This window comes from Leptopilina heterotoma, unplaced genomic scaffold (genome assembly GCF_015476425.1).
Source record: "Leptopilina heterotoma isolate Lh14 unplaced genomic scaffold, ASM1547642v1 Lhet_47, whole genome shotgun sequence".
Lineage (NCBI taxonomy): Eukaryota > Metazoa > Arthropoda > Insecta > Hymenoptera > Figitidae > Leptopilina > Leptopilina heterotoma.
Window position 1 is genome coordinate 24,678 of NW_025111098.1, and position 15,498 is coordinate 40,175.

The 15,498-nt window shown below is 26.4% G+C and overlaps 1 protein-coding gene across 1 annotated transcript; it reads right to left on the reverse strand.

Moving 5' to 3' along the window:
* Positions 1–317: 317 nt before the first annotated feature.
* Positions 318–10,172, reverse strand: LOC122507431 (ankyrin repeat domain-containing protein SOWAHA-like; the record flags this gene model as incomplete). The annotated part of the gene is made up of 3 exons (XM_043620132.1): positions 10,154–10,172; positions 7,771–7,881; positions 318–814 (listed from the first exon to the last, which is right to left on the reverse strand). Coding segments are annotated over exons 2-3 (608 nt in total), but the record flags the coding sequence as incomplete, so codon positions are not given.
* Between the last annotated feature and the right edge of the window lie 5,326 nt (positions 10,173–15,498).

The window sequence follows — 15,498 nt, forward strand, 5'->3', positions numbered from 1 at the left end:
ATGCTCTTAAAAATGTTTTTAATGCTTTTATTCATTTTTGCCAAAAAGGAATCCGCGAATTAAAAGGAATTAATGTTACATGTTCCGCGCGAAATTACCAGTAAACAAAAAATCCGCGGATCATCCACTATCAATGAATAATAATAAAAAGTTGTTAACTTTGTAATAGTTGTCAACTATCATCATCTTGATATCATCATTTTGGATCATTATGCACCTGAGTTGCATAAACATATTTATCAACTGCTGTAGGTGACAAACATATTTCCTAACAAAAAATTCCCTTCGCCCGATTGTTTATAAAAAGACAAAAAAACTTACGTCTATATGGTCGTCCTTCCTCAGGAGTGGAGCGCTCAGTGTTCTCCGATCCGGGAGTGGCGTTGGCATCACGATCCTCTTCATCAGGTGGTGTTCCACGACTGGGAGCAATGGAACCGACAATTGTACTCGTTGCACTTCCGGGCGGTGACCGACTAGTGGACCCGGCGGGACTTTGTGGTGCAAGTTCTGGACCGCCAGGTCCACCCGCGACCGACGTGGGTAACGAGGGCGAGAACATGTTCGAGATGCTCGAAAGGGAACTAATACTAGGCAAACCGGAGGACACTGTTGAACTTCCGGTTTCAACTTTGAGACACTTGCCTGGTGGCGCGAAAGCCGACGGTCCCGGCGGAGGCTTGAACGCACTAAACGGCTGAAAATGCTGGAATTGCTGAATGTGTTGGAGATGCAACATCTGTTGGAAACCGTAACTAAATGGAGAGCCCGTACCGAACGCAAGTGGCAAATCTTTTGCAATCGAGTCAGTAACCTGGAAAAAGGAACAAAATGTTTTTATTTATTTTTGCATTATCACACTTGGCATTCAAACATAATTTTTCATTTCCTTTTCTTAAAAACGCATATTCTGTTTTAAAACGTCAAAGTCGAATATACTAAAAAATCATGATTTGACGACTACGGAATAAGTGTCCGGTGCTTTACCATCAACTACCATAAAGGGCCCGTGTGTGGAAATCTCGATGACGACCTTGAGGTCCAACTAACTTGTCTCCCCTCGCGAGTTGAAAATTTCCTCTTCATTTTTATTTAATAAAACTTGCAAGGCACTTGTCGGGAAAACTGGCGAAAGCCTCACAAGCCTTGTATATTTACGTAACAGAAAGAAAGTAAATTTCACCTGCGCTTTTACTAATTCGTTACGATTTTCGAATAACAAAAGAAAACCAGTAAAGAAATGATAAAAATTCTTCCTATGTATGTATTTCTAATGAGTTTGCAACTTACGAGCATAACACCTAGAGTATAAATTAACTTTCGCAAGCAAATCTTTAATTACGCGTGTTCTTTACGCAATGATTTTAACGACGCAGAAATTATTTAGCCATATCTCGTATATTCGAGTTTAACGACTTAACATCGACATTTAAAGTCATTAATTCAAGATAATGCTTGAGCACATCAAAAAACATGATTTCTTTTTTAACGGATGAGTATTAAACGCGTGAGTTTAAATCTTATAATAGAGCACCATTTCAAAGTAGGACATTTCACAAAGGTTTTAAACCCTTTCAGATTTATAGTGGTCAAGTTTATAGCTTTCCTCAGTTTGAACTTTGTTATAACGTCCACGTTTAACTGTAGTGTCTAAATTTCCAGTTTTTCTTATACAGGTACATTCAACTCGTTTCAAAATGATTTATGAAACTTAAAATCTTTTACAAAGTCATATCTTCTTTACACTGACTAATTAAATTAACTTTAATACACTTTTAATAAAATTTAAAGATTGATTATCTATATAAAAGAACTAGGTAGTAAAATTAAAAAGTGAGTGACTGAGGATTTCATCTATATTCAGAATATTAAAATTCAAGAATGCAGGTACTTGGAAAATTAAAACAATTTATTTCTGTAGATGATTGTTAATCATAAAATTAAAAAAATTATATATGTTGAGAAGGTTAAGATTGGACTACGAACATTGGTATTTACAAGAAAATTAAATGGAAAAAAGGAAATAGCTATTTTATATCAGCAAGTTAATAAAATCGAGTATTTAAATTGATCTTAGTGGTATTTTCATGTAGGAATAAATAGACCCCTATTAATCTAACAATTTTTTTAATAGTCGATAATAATACTTTCTGATGCCAATTAATAAAGTCGAAAAATTTTCATATTTCTAAGGATTGGAATTAAGCATAATAAATTTGATTCAATAAAATTTATTTTTAATTCGATTATAAAATAAAAATGTTTCTACTTTTTTGATTTGTAACAGAAAGTGTTTGGTTAACCGTTTATGTTTTGGAATAAAAAAAAACTGTTACCTCAGTGTGGACCGACTACTTTTAATTGAACAAGTATATGTACGACTTTCACTAAACAACTTCTTTCTCGTGTCAGAATTTAGAGTCATAATTTTCCGCTAATTTAGTATTCTATAAAACAATTCGAGATCTTCAATTTTTCAAATAACACATGGCACAGCCAGCTTAACGTCAAGCAACCAAACTCCATAAAAAAGAGTATTTTTAAAAATACATTGTGTAAGAGCTAATTTAATGTTCTAAAATAGTTTTTAGGGAGGAGGAAAACTTCACCTTTGACATAAACCACAAATAAGTATATAATTTAGTCGAGACACTTTTGGGACACTTGGAAATTGGTGCACAGTAAAATTGTAAAAAAAGTCGTTGCTTTTCTACATGTATAGTAGACCCCTTAGTAGATATATAGAAATAAACTTGGGTTACTCCAAAGAAGAAGATTTGGAGAAAAATATTAATTATATTTGCAATGACAGTTCCCTAGTAACTTTAACCCACATTCTGAACGTCGAGTGTCCCTTTAAACACGGAGAGTGATATTAGGAATATGATATCAATATATATAGCATTGTGAATCGCGTTTGATGAATATTATTGACGTTGGTTTGTTCATGACAATCCAAAAGCAGGATATTACGTTTTTATGAAAGGAAATGAATTTAATGATTATCGAATATAATCGCATGGAACAATCAACAACTTATTCAGTATTCATTATTTTACCTTTGAATCGAAGCATTGAGCATTGCAGTTTTGAGTACATTAATAAACAGACAATGGATAGCAAATATTATTGCATAAAGAATCATTGATTTGTTAGATAGTCAAGTAGTTTTCAAATTACTGCAGATGCCTTTATAATAGATTTATTAAGAGTTACATTACACTATTTGTAGTAATATAACTCTCAATGGCATTAGTGTTATAACATCAAGTTAGGTGCATCATTGAGAAACGGTATTTTAATTGACAGATAAACTTGAGAATTTATTTGTTTTCCTAATTAATATCCAAACGTAAATTTTATTTATTTTTCGCATGCAGTGTGTCGCCAAGGCAAGGGCAAGGCAAATGTAAAATAGCCGCAACGACATTCGCACATTCTTCATATTATTTCCACCATTCTTAGTTTTAATAAGCAAGATGCATGCACATACTTGAATCTACACAAATATAAATAGCATGCATGAATTCACGCAATGTGCATTAATCATCGCTCTCGCAAGCACAAAATTATTAGGAAGGTAAGTGATTATAAAGCACTAAACGCATGGTAATCAAAATTGATTTGCTCGATTGAATCCAACCCAAAAGTTATCTCTGACGCATAATTTATTAAGGCAAACACTTTAAAAGAAAGCATCTGATTTTATGCGGTAACCACTATTAACTTGTTTCGAAAAAGTTATCAAGAAGAGAATTCAATCCTCGATTCAATCAATTAGAGTTTAGTAGGTAATAAAACAGACAAGTGGTTTTTAATATATTAATATATAAAAAAAATTCTCCTACGTTTCGAAATCAACACGATTTCCTCTTCAGGAAGTCAATAAATAAAAAGTTTGAAATTACATGTTGAAGGCATTAAAATTAAGACAAACATTGGAAGTCAGCGTTTAGAGTTAGTAACGAGAGAAAAGAGATAATCCATTATTATAATAACAATATTAAATAAATAAAAACAACACAAAATAAATATAATTAAATAAATAAACGAACAACATTTTTCAACAATTTACACTGAATAAACCACTAAAATATTGAGTAAGTAAAATAAATTAAACATGTGTAAACTGTGAAGGCAAAATTAAAACATAATATTACATTAATCAACTTTAAAATGATCTTTACGTTTTTTAAAAATGTTTTAAGAAATTTTCAAATTCTCAATTTTCCAATGAAATTTCTGTTTGAAACATAAATCTTTTTATATAACGTAACACCTCCCTGCCCTTAAATTTCTCTAACACTGATAAAAATAAAATTTAACTTCGACTACATTTTTAAACAATATCAAGAAAATGATTTAAATATTCCATGAAATTATTTTTATACACTAATTTTTAGAGAGGAAATCAATGGTCAGAAAATATTCTGACCCTTTTTAGATTTTTTTATTTTCATTTCCTTAAAAATTATTTATACCATTTTTATTCAACTTTTTTTTATATAGAAATTCACATCTTTATTTTTCTAACTAATTTCAAATCATAATTTTATTTTGTATTTTATACTTTTTATTTTTAAAAAATTATGATTTGAAATTAGTTGGAACAATAAAAATGTGAATTTCCATATAAACAAATTGAATAACAATGGGTTTTTTTAGCATTGTCAACCTAAAAGCAATATTTTTTGCAAATAGTGCTTCAAAAATAATAAAAATCATTTTTTCATTCGGCAATTTCTTTGTGAATAGAAAAACATATTTTCTACAAAATTACGGATGAATTTTAAAACATCTATCATTTTTTAAGTAAAATAAAAATCTAAAAAGGGTCAGAATATTTGCTGAACAATTTTATTTTCTGACCATTGATTTCCTCTCCAAAAATTACTATAAAAATAAATAAAAATAAGTTAATGGAAGATTTAAATCATTTTCTTGATGATTTAGTTAAAAATGTATAGTCGAAGTATCCGCTTAAATTTTCCATAAAATTAAATTTTTATTAATTTTTTTAGAGGAATTCAATAGTCAGAAAATATTTTGACCCTTTTTTAATTTTTTTTAAAATTGATAGATTTTAAAATCCATCTGTAATTTTGTAGAAAATATATTTTTGTATTTACAAAAAAATTGCCGAATGAGAAAATTAATTAAAAAAACATTGATTTTACGTTGAAAATGCTTTAAAAAAATACCATTGTTATTGAATTTAAAAATTTTGTATATATTGGAAATATATTTGTTTATTTTTCTAACTAACTTCAAATTATAAGTTTTTTAAATAAAAAAATACCTATAAAATTTTAAAAAAATTATAAGAAAATTTATTTGAAATTGGTTATCAAACTAAACAAATGGATTTCCAAATAAAAAAGAATAACAATGGTATTTTTTTAGCATTTTCAACCTAAAAATAATGTTTCTTTCTCTCTCTAAAAAAAAATTCTTCAAAAAAATAAAAATCAATTTTTTCGTTAATAGAAAAACATATTTTCTGCAAAATTACAAATGGATTTTAAAATCTATCAATTTTTAAGAAAAATAAAAATCTTAAAAGAGTCAGGATATTTTCTGACCAATTTTATTTTCTGACCATTGAATTCTTCTCAAAAAATTGATTTAAAAATAATTTTATGGAAGACTTAAATAATCATTTTCTTGATATAGTTAAAAATATAGATGAACCTTTCCCTTAAATTATGTGTTTCCAAAAAATTTGACTTGAGATATGAAGTTGAACGCGAAACTTAAATTTAACGCACGTCACGAGTCGAATTTCATGGTTTCTATAATTTAGAGAAAGACTATAAACAAATTAAAAATAAAAGTTAAAAATTCTTTTTTATTTTTTTATCCATAATTTAAGTAGAAACTTACATAATTCTCTTTTATAAAAGTTTTTATTTAATAGATAGTATTTTTTCTTAAATTATAGAAAATAAGATAATTTAACTTTCATAAACTGTCAATTTTTTGAAAACAATTTATGAATTTTTTTTTTGCTTTGAATCTTCTAAAATGTTCATAATAAATCGACCGGAACCATAAACTATAGAAGTTAAGCTCTCTATTTATATAATACCTTCATTTTATTAGAAAAATGCTCTCTATGAAATCGTCTTCTATTGGTGGAACGATTTGAACGAAATGGACCTTTATTTAAATTAGTAAAATAGTAATCTTTTACAATTTTTATTTTAGAAAACATTTTTCCAATAAAATATATTTTATAAAAAAATATTTATTTATTTTTATATTTTATAAAAATGAAGTTTTTATAATCCTTTGGAAAAAAGAACTTTTTATTTGGCTTGGAACTTACTTTTTGGAAACTCTGACTCCCTACCTATACTATGGGGTACAGAAGTTTCAAAAATTCAGTCTCAACCCAAAAGTTCTATAAGAAATTTAAAATTTAAATTTAATTTAATTTCTTTAAGAAATTTTTTTTTCTATAAGAAATTGTTCGTTTCAGAATTCAGAAGAAAAGTTCCAAGAACAATTGTTTTTAAATGTAAATTAAATAAAAGTTCCAAAAAGTATCAAAATGTTTTATTTTTGCACCTCCAATAAACAACCTTAACTTCCGGATGTTTGTAAAATATGAAAATCCATCGATTTCTAAATAAACTGTTATAAATGATTGTTATAATTTTCAGTAATTTAAAATTTTATCTAATGAAGAATCCGACAAACAATCGGAACAAAAGTTAGTCCAATGTCATAATTTCGTATTTAAAAAAAAGTCAAATTTAATTTTAAATTCCTTTTGGTAGAAGAGCAAGGAATTTAATTTTCTACATTTTGAACATTTTAAAGTTATATTTGAATAAAAATTATAATTTTTTGTCAATAATAGATGCTAACCTAAAATTTAACAAATGTTTCTTATTGATAGAAAATTGTAATTTTTATTCAAATGCAACTTTTAATCGTTTTAAATTATTCAAAATTAAATTCTTCGTCTTTGTACCAAGACGAATTTAAAAGTTAATTTGTGTTTTTCTTTTAAATTACGAAATTATGACATTGGATTAACTTTTGATTTGACTGTCCGTCGGATTCTTTCTTAAATTGTTATAAAAAGGTACTTATTTACTTTGAATTTGACATTAAATTTTTTCTAAAAAACAACTGAATTATAAAAGTGAAATTAGCTGAGTATTGGTTTGCATTATATTTCCTTTTTTTTAAATTTTGAAAAAAAATATTCTTTGGAAAAAGAACTTCTTGAAACTTTTGACTTTGTACCTAACAATAGATGAGACAATTGAATAAACGATTTTATTGCAAAAATTAAGAAACAACTTTTATTTTATTTAAATGATAAGTTACTTGATTTTTATAAAAAAAAAATTTAGAAATTTTTTTTTCCTTATTGACTTATAAATATCGTCTAATAATTAGCCAAAATGATTGCCTGTTATGGACAGTCTTAATAATCTTTAAAAAATCATTTTTAATTTTAGTCACGATAATTTTTGTGCTAGGAAATCAATTCCGAGAAATGTTAGTCATTTGCAAAAGGAAAAGACTCGTAAAGCATAGAAAAATGTTTTCGAGTCACCAAATTGAAAGTCATCTGTATAATTGGGTGTAATATGGGGGCACTACAACTATGTGTTAAAAAAAGGCAATAAAGCATAATGGGTGCGTGTTTATATTAAAATTTGAATGAAATGCCAATAAAAATTCTACAAGCAAGAAGCATTGAAGCGGGAAAGAGACGAGTATTTAGGCTTGAAGCATAGGTCAAGGACTAACTTGTGGATTGAAAGGTCTTTGCAATCTGAGACTCTCGGCGAATCCTCCGGCCTGAGAGAAAACAACCATAGGTGGTGGTAGTTGATTTGGCAAGTACGCTGAATTGTCCATCTAAAACAAACCGCACGAATGCTCTTTCTTTTTCTTTTACATTTCTTTCGAACAGGCGTATTCTTATCTGTCGGTATACATTTCAGCTTTATTTCAACAATCTCTTTGAAAATCGTTAGAATGTACACTACCGGCGCGGCGGTAATTGTGCGACTCCTACTTTTTTTATGATTATTCAATATCTTTTAACTTGGAAAATATAACTAAAAACTTTTCCGTTTTATTTTCAATAAACGTATAAACTTCTGAAAAAATTCCCTGACTTTTCCCTGACTTATTTTTGATTTTCCCTGAATAACAAATTTTTGAATTACTTAATATTCTACATTGCTGATAGAAATGTTTATAATACTTTTGAAGTAACAATTTTATTTATAAAGGAAAAAATAAGATAATTAAAAATTGTTTGTTAACAAAATCTTATTATGTCCGTAAGAACGTCGAAACTTGTGAAAAATGTGACGGCACCATTATAAAATGAGCTATAGTACAAAAACGTCTAAATAAAAAAACTGAATTGACATTTATGTATCAAAGATTTCTTTTTAAAAACTATACTTTGAAAATAAATAAGAAATAAATCCAAAATTTAAAACTGTCACATAAGAATACGCCCTAATTGTAGCCGATTAACCAGTTGGTACTTCTGAAAATAATAAACACCTCCAACAGATTTTTTGATAACTAATATAGTTTAGAACTAATAAAAATTTCAATACTCTGAAAAATACTAAAAATATTTCGTCTAGTATTAAATATGTATACTTAGAATTTACAAATTTAAAAGTATTTAATATTATGAACTATAAAATGTAAATTTTTTATTGAAAGAAAATAGATATTACATTTTTGAAAAGTATTTTACATTTTAGGTAGAAAATGCGACATGACAAAATTTTCATATAATATAAAACTTTAAAAGTTTAAAAAGAATTATATGAAATTTAATAACATTATATTAAAATTTGATTGATGTTCTTGATATTCGATTATATTAAACACTAAATTTCAAAGTTTTCCTGTTTAGTATTTTTTGTATCAAAAGAAAAATTGCTTTGTGACATTTTCTTTCCAAATTATAAAGTACTTTTATAAAATTTAATATTTACTTTCTTTCCGTGTAAAATTATAAAACTTTTAATAAGATGTCAATAATTAATTAAAGCGTTGCCTGCTTTTTTAATCAATCAATTTATAATTCTAATGCTAAAATGATTGTGTCACCAATTCAGTAGTTTTAAGCATCTGATTAATCGGTCCTATGTTTAAACGATTAATGCGTCATTCCGAATGCATGAAACCGCATTACACACATCATTACATTCAGTTACTCCAAAGTTATACGAAATTTTACAATTCTAATCCTCATTAAAAAGCATTTTATGCTTTAAATAATTCAATAATCAACTCATCTTTCGCGCATATGATTTATTTTCCACTATTCTACCATTTAATTTCCAATTTAAGGTTTGTCAAACAATAATCAGAATTCATTGTTTGAAAGTACACGCTGATTTCAAATATTTTGGCTTTAGCAATCAAGTTTTTATCACGTCGCAGTAAAACTTTTTAGCAAAGTAAAGCACTTTAATAAATTTCTTAAAGTTTATCAGAATAATAATTCTTCACGCCACAAAAACTATACACCTTCACTTGCAGGCGTAATATAAAGAAAAACAACGAGCCGCCGGCAAACATCGAAACTGACGAACTATTTTATAATAAAAAATAATTTTACTTTTTTCGAGTTTTTAAAATTTTAAATATTCTACTTCTATCTATTTTCCTTTAAATATTTATTTATATTTGTCTCAAAACAACGCTTACTTTTTCGTGATATCAGAAACTAAAAAATATCCAAACTTTGGAGGAATATAATATACAGTTTTGAATCAGAATTTATTTAAAAATTTTATAAATAAAGATAAGAATTAAATATAAATGCCATTAACGTCTTCGTTATACAGTAGAGACCAGTAGAGGCCCCATTATCCGGATTTTCGATTTATATCCGGACTTTCAAATATTTTTGTTTTTAATTTTAAAGTTCATAAGCATTTAATACCATAAATTTTTAATTTTTCACACAAAATGTTGCGTTTTTAGGTATTTTAATGATTTTAAGAAAAATTTTATGTAAATCTTTTGAAATATTTCTAAGTAAACATTTATTAATGTTGACTTTAAGAGTTTCATTTCGTTTCAGTCTTATTTAAATACATATGCAAATAAATACATAAAATTATAAATCGAAAATTCCTTTATTTTGTACTTTTTTCGATAATCCGGATAGGTGCCTGCATCCTTTAGTTCGGATAATTGAGTGAACTGTATTTCAAAAATTAGATTTTTATGACCACCAAAGGTTGTATTTTTTAAAAAATTTCAAACAAAATTAGATGTTTCAGAGCAGAAAACTAACTCCAGTCTATATTGGACCTTTTTTCACCAAACTTATATTGAAACTTTGTAGTAGTAGTAACGTTGTACTAAAGACAAATTATTTATTATGTTTTTTATTATATTTTTGAAAAACAATAACTTTCCCGAAAAATTTGTTACCCAATGCTTTTTTGCCAAAAATATTTTCACCGAATTCAAAATTTTTAAATTGCGAGAAAACCATATTCTAAATTTATAAGAATATAATCTATTTTAAGTACATTTTCCATGTATGTTATTCTTAAAATTAGAATATAATATTCCTTAAATAAGAAACAGTTCTTGAATTCAGAAATATTCTTATTTCAAGAAACTTTTTCCTATTTTAATAATATTATTTTCTAACTTTAAGAATAAAATATATGGAAAATATACTTAAATAGCGACAAAGATTATATTCTTAAACTTAGAATATCGTTTTTTTATTGTAGAGCTCTATCCCGAATATCAAAATAAGAAGCACCATTTGGAACTTTATTCCTAACCACAATTAGTCACAATATAAATTTATAAAATCTAAGTTTCTGTAATAGTAACATTCTTTGAAATATTTTTAAAAAATTTAATTAAACTTATAATAGAATTTTTTCGGGACCAACTATTAAATAATTGTTATTAAGCTGCTACTTATTCGAATATTTATGGGAGCCACTGTGTATTTAAAACTATTTATTGACTTAATTTAATATGGTGTTGGTAAAAAATTGAGATTTTGTGCAGACATGCAACATTATATGAGAGACAGAAATTTTTAAAATCTTGCGTTTCGATAAAAATTTTAATAAACTTTGTCTTCCTGTAACTAAACAACCCGTTATTATTAATTAATAATATTCATCACATTTCGTTTACACTATTAGTAAATTACTACAAAGTTCCAATAAATGTGGTATTTTGAATAATAATTTTTTCAATTATCGGAGGAAAAAAAGTAAGAATGCTGAACGTGTATCACTGCACGAGAAATTATACTTTGAGTATATAGCAATTCTAATAGGTTGACGTAAAGGAGTTGCACTCCATTCCATTTGGTTTTTTGAAATAAGCATTGAGTCAACAGAAGAAGTTACAGTTTTTTTGGTATTCACTATCACTTAGCTCTGAGTTATTGTTATTGTATTCAATATCAGAAATATCTGAGTCACTTTTGATTTCTAGATCATTTTCAAAAGTTGTACTATTTTCATTTGCACTTCTTGTAAAATAATGTAAATTCGCCACATCTTCAAGCAGTAGATTCGTGAAGGAGAATGTACAAACTAAATATCATAGGCGATACAAACAGTATACTCATTGTTTTTACTTGGTATAATTGTGTATACTTTCCAAATTAATTATCGGAATAGGACAACAAGTATTTATACATGTGTGTGAAGATAAAAGCCTACAAATATTTTACTTTTAATTGTTTTCACAATATTTGATTGAAATACTCGAACAAATTCAGTTTGAAAGTATATTTTATATCAAAAATGTATTATGGGATCAAATGGTCCACTAATCCAAGTTATGTAATTTCTTTCTAACCTAACAGAAGGGTTAAATATTTAAATGTGGGTTTTAATTTATATAATTAATTTTATTTATAATTGTTTTCTTATTTTCAGTGAACTTGTAAAAATTCATGGATTTAAAAAGAAATAAAAAATGAAAAGAAAAAGAAAGCAATATTAGGTCCTGCCTGAATGGTGAGTTTTTTCATTGTATCAATTGATCCTCATTTGTATTAAAAAAAAACCCTTAAGGGGATGTTAAAGTCAATACGATTTTTCCATTGAAGCTCTGCGTTAAAATCTCATCGACTTTGACACTCCTTGAAAAAAAATTATTATTACTGTATCTTTTAAAAAATTTTCTTTTTTGTAAAATAGAATTCTGAAAAGGTAAACGGAGTTGGTTTTTTGCTCTGAAACTTCAATTTTTATGAAAAAGCTGAAGTTCGCAACGTTTTTGAAAAAGAAAAATTATAAAAAGAATTTTTTGCAAGTTAATTTATCTACAATTACGATGTGCATAAATTTTTAAGATTAAGAAGTTAATTCTAATTCTTAGATGATAATTAGAAACAAATAATTTCATTTTTTTGCTAAATAATAAATATTAATGTCTTGTTATTTTTTCGTTTTCGTTTTCAAAAACGTTGCGGACTTCAGCCTCATCAATTTTTAAAAAAAATTTCAAAAATCGGTAGTCTTTGGTAGTCTTTTTAGGGTTTCGTGGTCCATGGCCGAAAGCCTTATAGTTTCACTTTGGCGTCCGTCCGTCCGTCCGTCTGTCCGTCGTAATTTGGGGCACTATAGATCCCAAATCAGTCAGTCAGTCAGTCTTAACCACAATGGTTTATGATAACCAAAACAGGATTCGTAAATGCCTGCTTCTATTTTTTCTCTATTAATGTTAATGTTAATTGGTGGAGAATCAATTTATAGAAATTAATTGTACATTAATTAAACATCCATAGTTTTTCTTTTTAAATTTTTTTTTTCTTTTTAAATGCCACGAAACCCTAGATGTAGGCGTTTTGCGCCTGCTTCTCTTCCAATTTTTTTGTTTTAAAAATGCTTTTAGGGATATTTAGAACTTAGCCGTGTTAAATTACTTATTTATATTGAAAGAAAGCCTTTAGTCAATTGTCCTAAAATTCGGCGCCTCCCCTTCATATAATGCTTATTGAAACACCAGTGCAAGATCATTTATACTGAATTTTCCGTGTAATATGATTCGTTTACATGATTCATGTAATATAACTTGAGTGCAGAATAATTTATTCCCATTTGAAGATTACAGTCAAATATATGCAAAACTATTTTTCAATAGGAAAAATAATATTAGATTTTACTTAGAATATTAAAATAGAAATAAATACTCGAAAATATAGATGTAAATTTATTATGTTTATTGCAAAAATTATTTACTACCTTTAACAAACGGAAAAAAATGATATTGTCCGCTTACTTCGATTATTTTGCAAGACGTTACATTAAATAGGAATTATCTTAGAAATTTAAGTATAAGAATCATATTCCCACTATAAGAATTCTATGAAAGGGATAGAACGTTGCTTTAGGCACTAAAATTATTCACTGACAATGAGTGGTAATTTTTGCTTCTCTACTTCATACCTTTTAAACTATTTTTATTATTTTTATTTTAAAAAATAGAAAAATTATAATTATTTCCCAAAATTATATATTAAATTATTTTATTTAAATTTTTTGTCATTTAATAAACTTGTTAAAAATAATTTTTATTCAAATAAATAACGGCATTTTTCTTGAAGTGACAAATAAATACAACCTTTTTACGCACTTTTTCAAGATTAAAAAATCATAATCATACCGTCGACAGGGGTATAATTATGGAACGCGCGATTCTTTTTCATGTGATATTTTTGTAAGAAATTATTTCAATCTGGTTCTTGTTTTAAACAATTTTTTCCTAGTTTCATTAAAGAGCTTATATTATAAACAATTTCGTCCTTTGGCGACAAAAGTATGCCATTTAAATTAAGATTTGAAAAACAAATTATCTCAAACTTTTTTATTTTAGATTGACTGAAGTATAATAAAAAGTCGGATAATTATAGTAACTTTTATATCTGAATTCAATTTGAACTTGAAATTTTTATTTTAGAGTATAAGTTTTTATGCTTTTTGTTATATTTCTGTTAACCTGAAATAACCAAAATTTTGAGTAAAGAAAAAACTGAAAAAAATCGCGTTTTTTGTCGCATTATTTTCTTTGTTGACGGTATTTAATAAGATATAAGCATTTTAGTAAAGAATTACAAAAGCATTTGGGTGATTCTCCACGTAGCGCACAATTTCGATTTTACTATTATTGAATTTTTTTTCAAATTAAGTAAATGTTGATACAGAATTTTAAAGTTTAATATTCAAGAACGAAATATCCGTGGTGGGCCGAAGATGTCTAACAAGAATAATTAAGAAAAAAATTCCCTGACTTTTCTTAACTTTTTCCCTGACTTTTTACTAATTTTATTTTTGCTTTCTTGGGACTTTTCCCTGACCAAAAAATGAAATAATTATTACAATTTTTCTTTTTACAATAAACAACCATGATAAATTGATTATACCATGACACGCAAGAAAAACTAATTTTTTAAACAAATTATTAGAGATTTCGATTTTTCTCTTTTTTCACATCATTTGTTTTTACTAACCTTATACTATACTGAACTTTTTTTTGACGTAAAATATAAATAATTATTCATTTTATTTAAAATATATGATAACGATGACGATTTTTTGATTCGCTGTGCAACTTTCATGCGCTTTTCACATATAAAAAACAAAAAAATAAATTTTTTTCAGAAGTGTTTTGTTTTTCTCAAATTCTACTAACTTAGACAATACGAAAATGACAATATTCATTATTTATATTATATATTTATTGCTATATTTAACGAAAAAAACAAATTTTTATATGAAATGGTAGGCAAATTAACACAGATTTTTAAGCAAAATTATAAATTTCTAATTGAAAACAACTCTAGGATTTTATTTGTCGTCATGAAGATTAGTTTTTTCCGTTGGATTCATTAGAATATTTGCAACTGACTTCTTAAAAAACACGAGGGACATTAAATTGTACGCTAGACGCGGAGAATCAACCATTTATGATTTTATGCTGAAAATTTAATTTTAATGATTACTAGAAATTAATAAAATATTTAAATTTCGTAAATTTCATCATCAATGATGTGATACTTCTCGTTTTACTCGAATAAAGCATTAGTAGTCGACACTAACTTTTTAAAATTACCGGTGAAATTAATATTTATTTTCGAGTTTTCTTTTATTTAATAAAAGAAAATAAATATTCATTCATCATAACAATGATTTAAATAATAATATTTTACTAATAAAGTAGTTAATGACTCATTATTAGTTAAATTCGCGTTTAGATTATGCCAAAATAACTAAACTTTTTGGTAACTAATTCAATTAGTGAAATTTAACTATTGTCGTAGTTATTTATTCACTAAAAATTAGTAATTTTCTACTAATAATAATTAGTATTTAATTACCCCCGTTTACCCTATAAAAACTTTAAATAAAAATAAAACTAGAAAAATTAATCCTAGATGGTAAAAGGTACTGTCAAAAATTACCACTTTGTAGAGAATCACTCACATTTTAAAATAACACAATT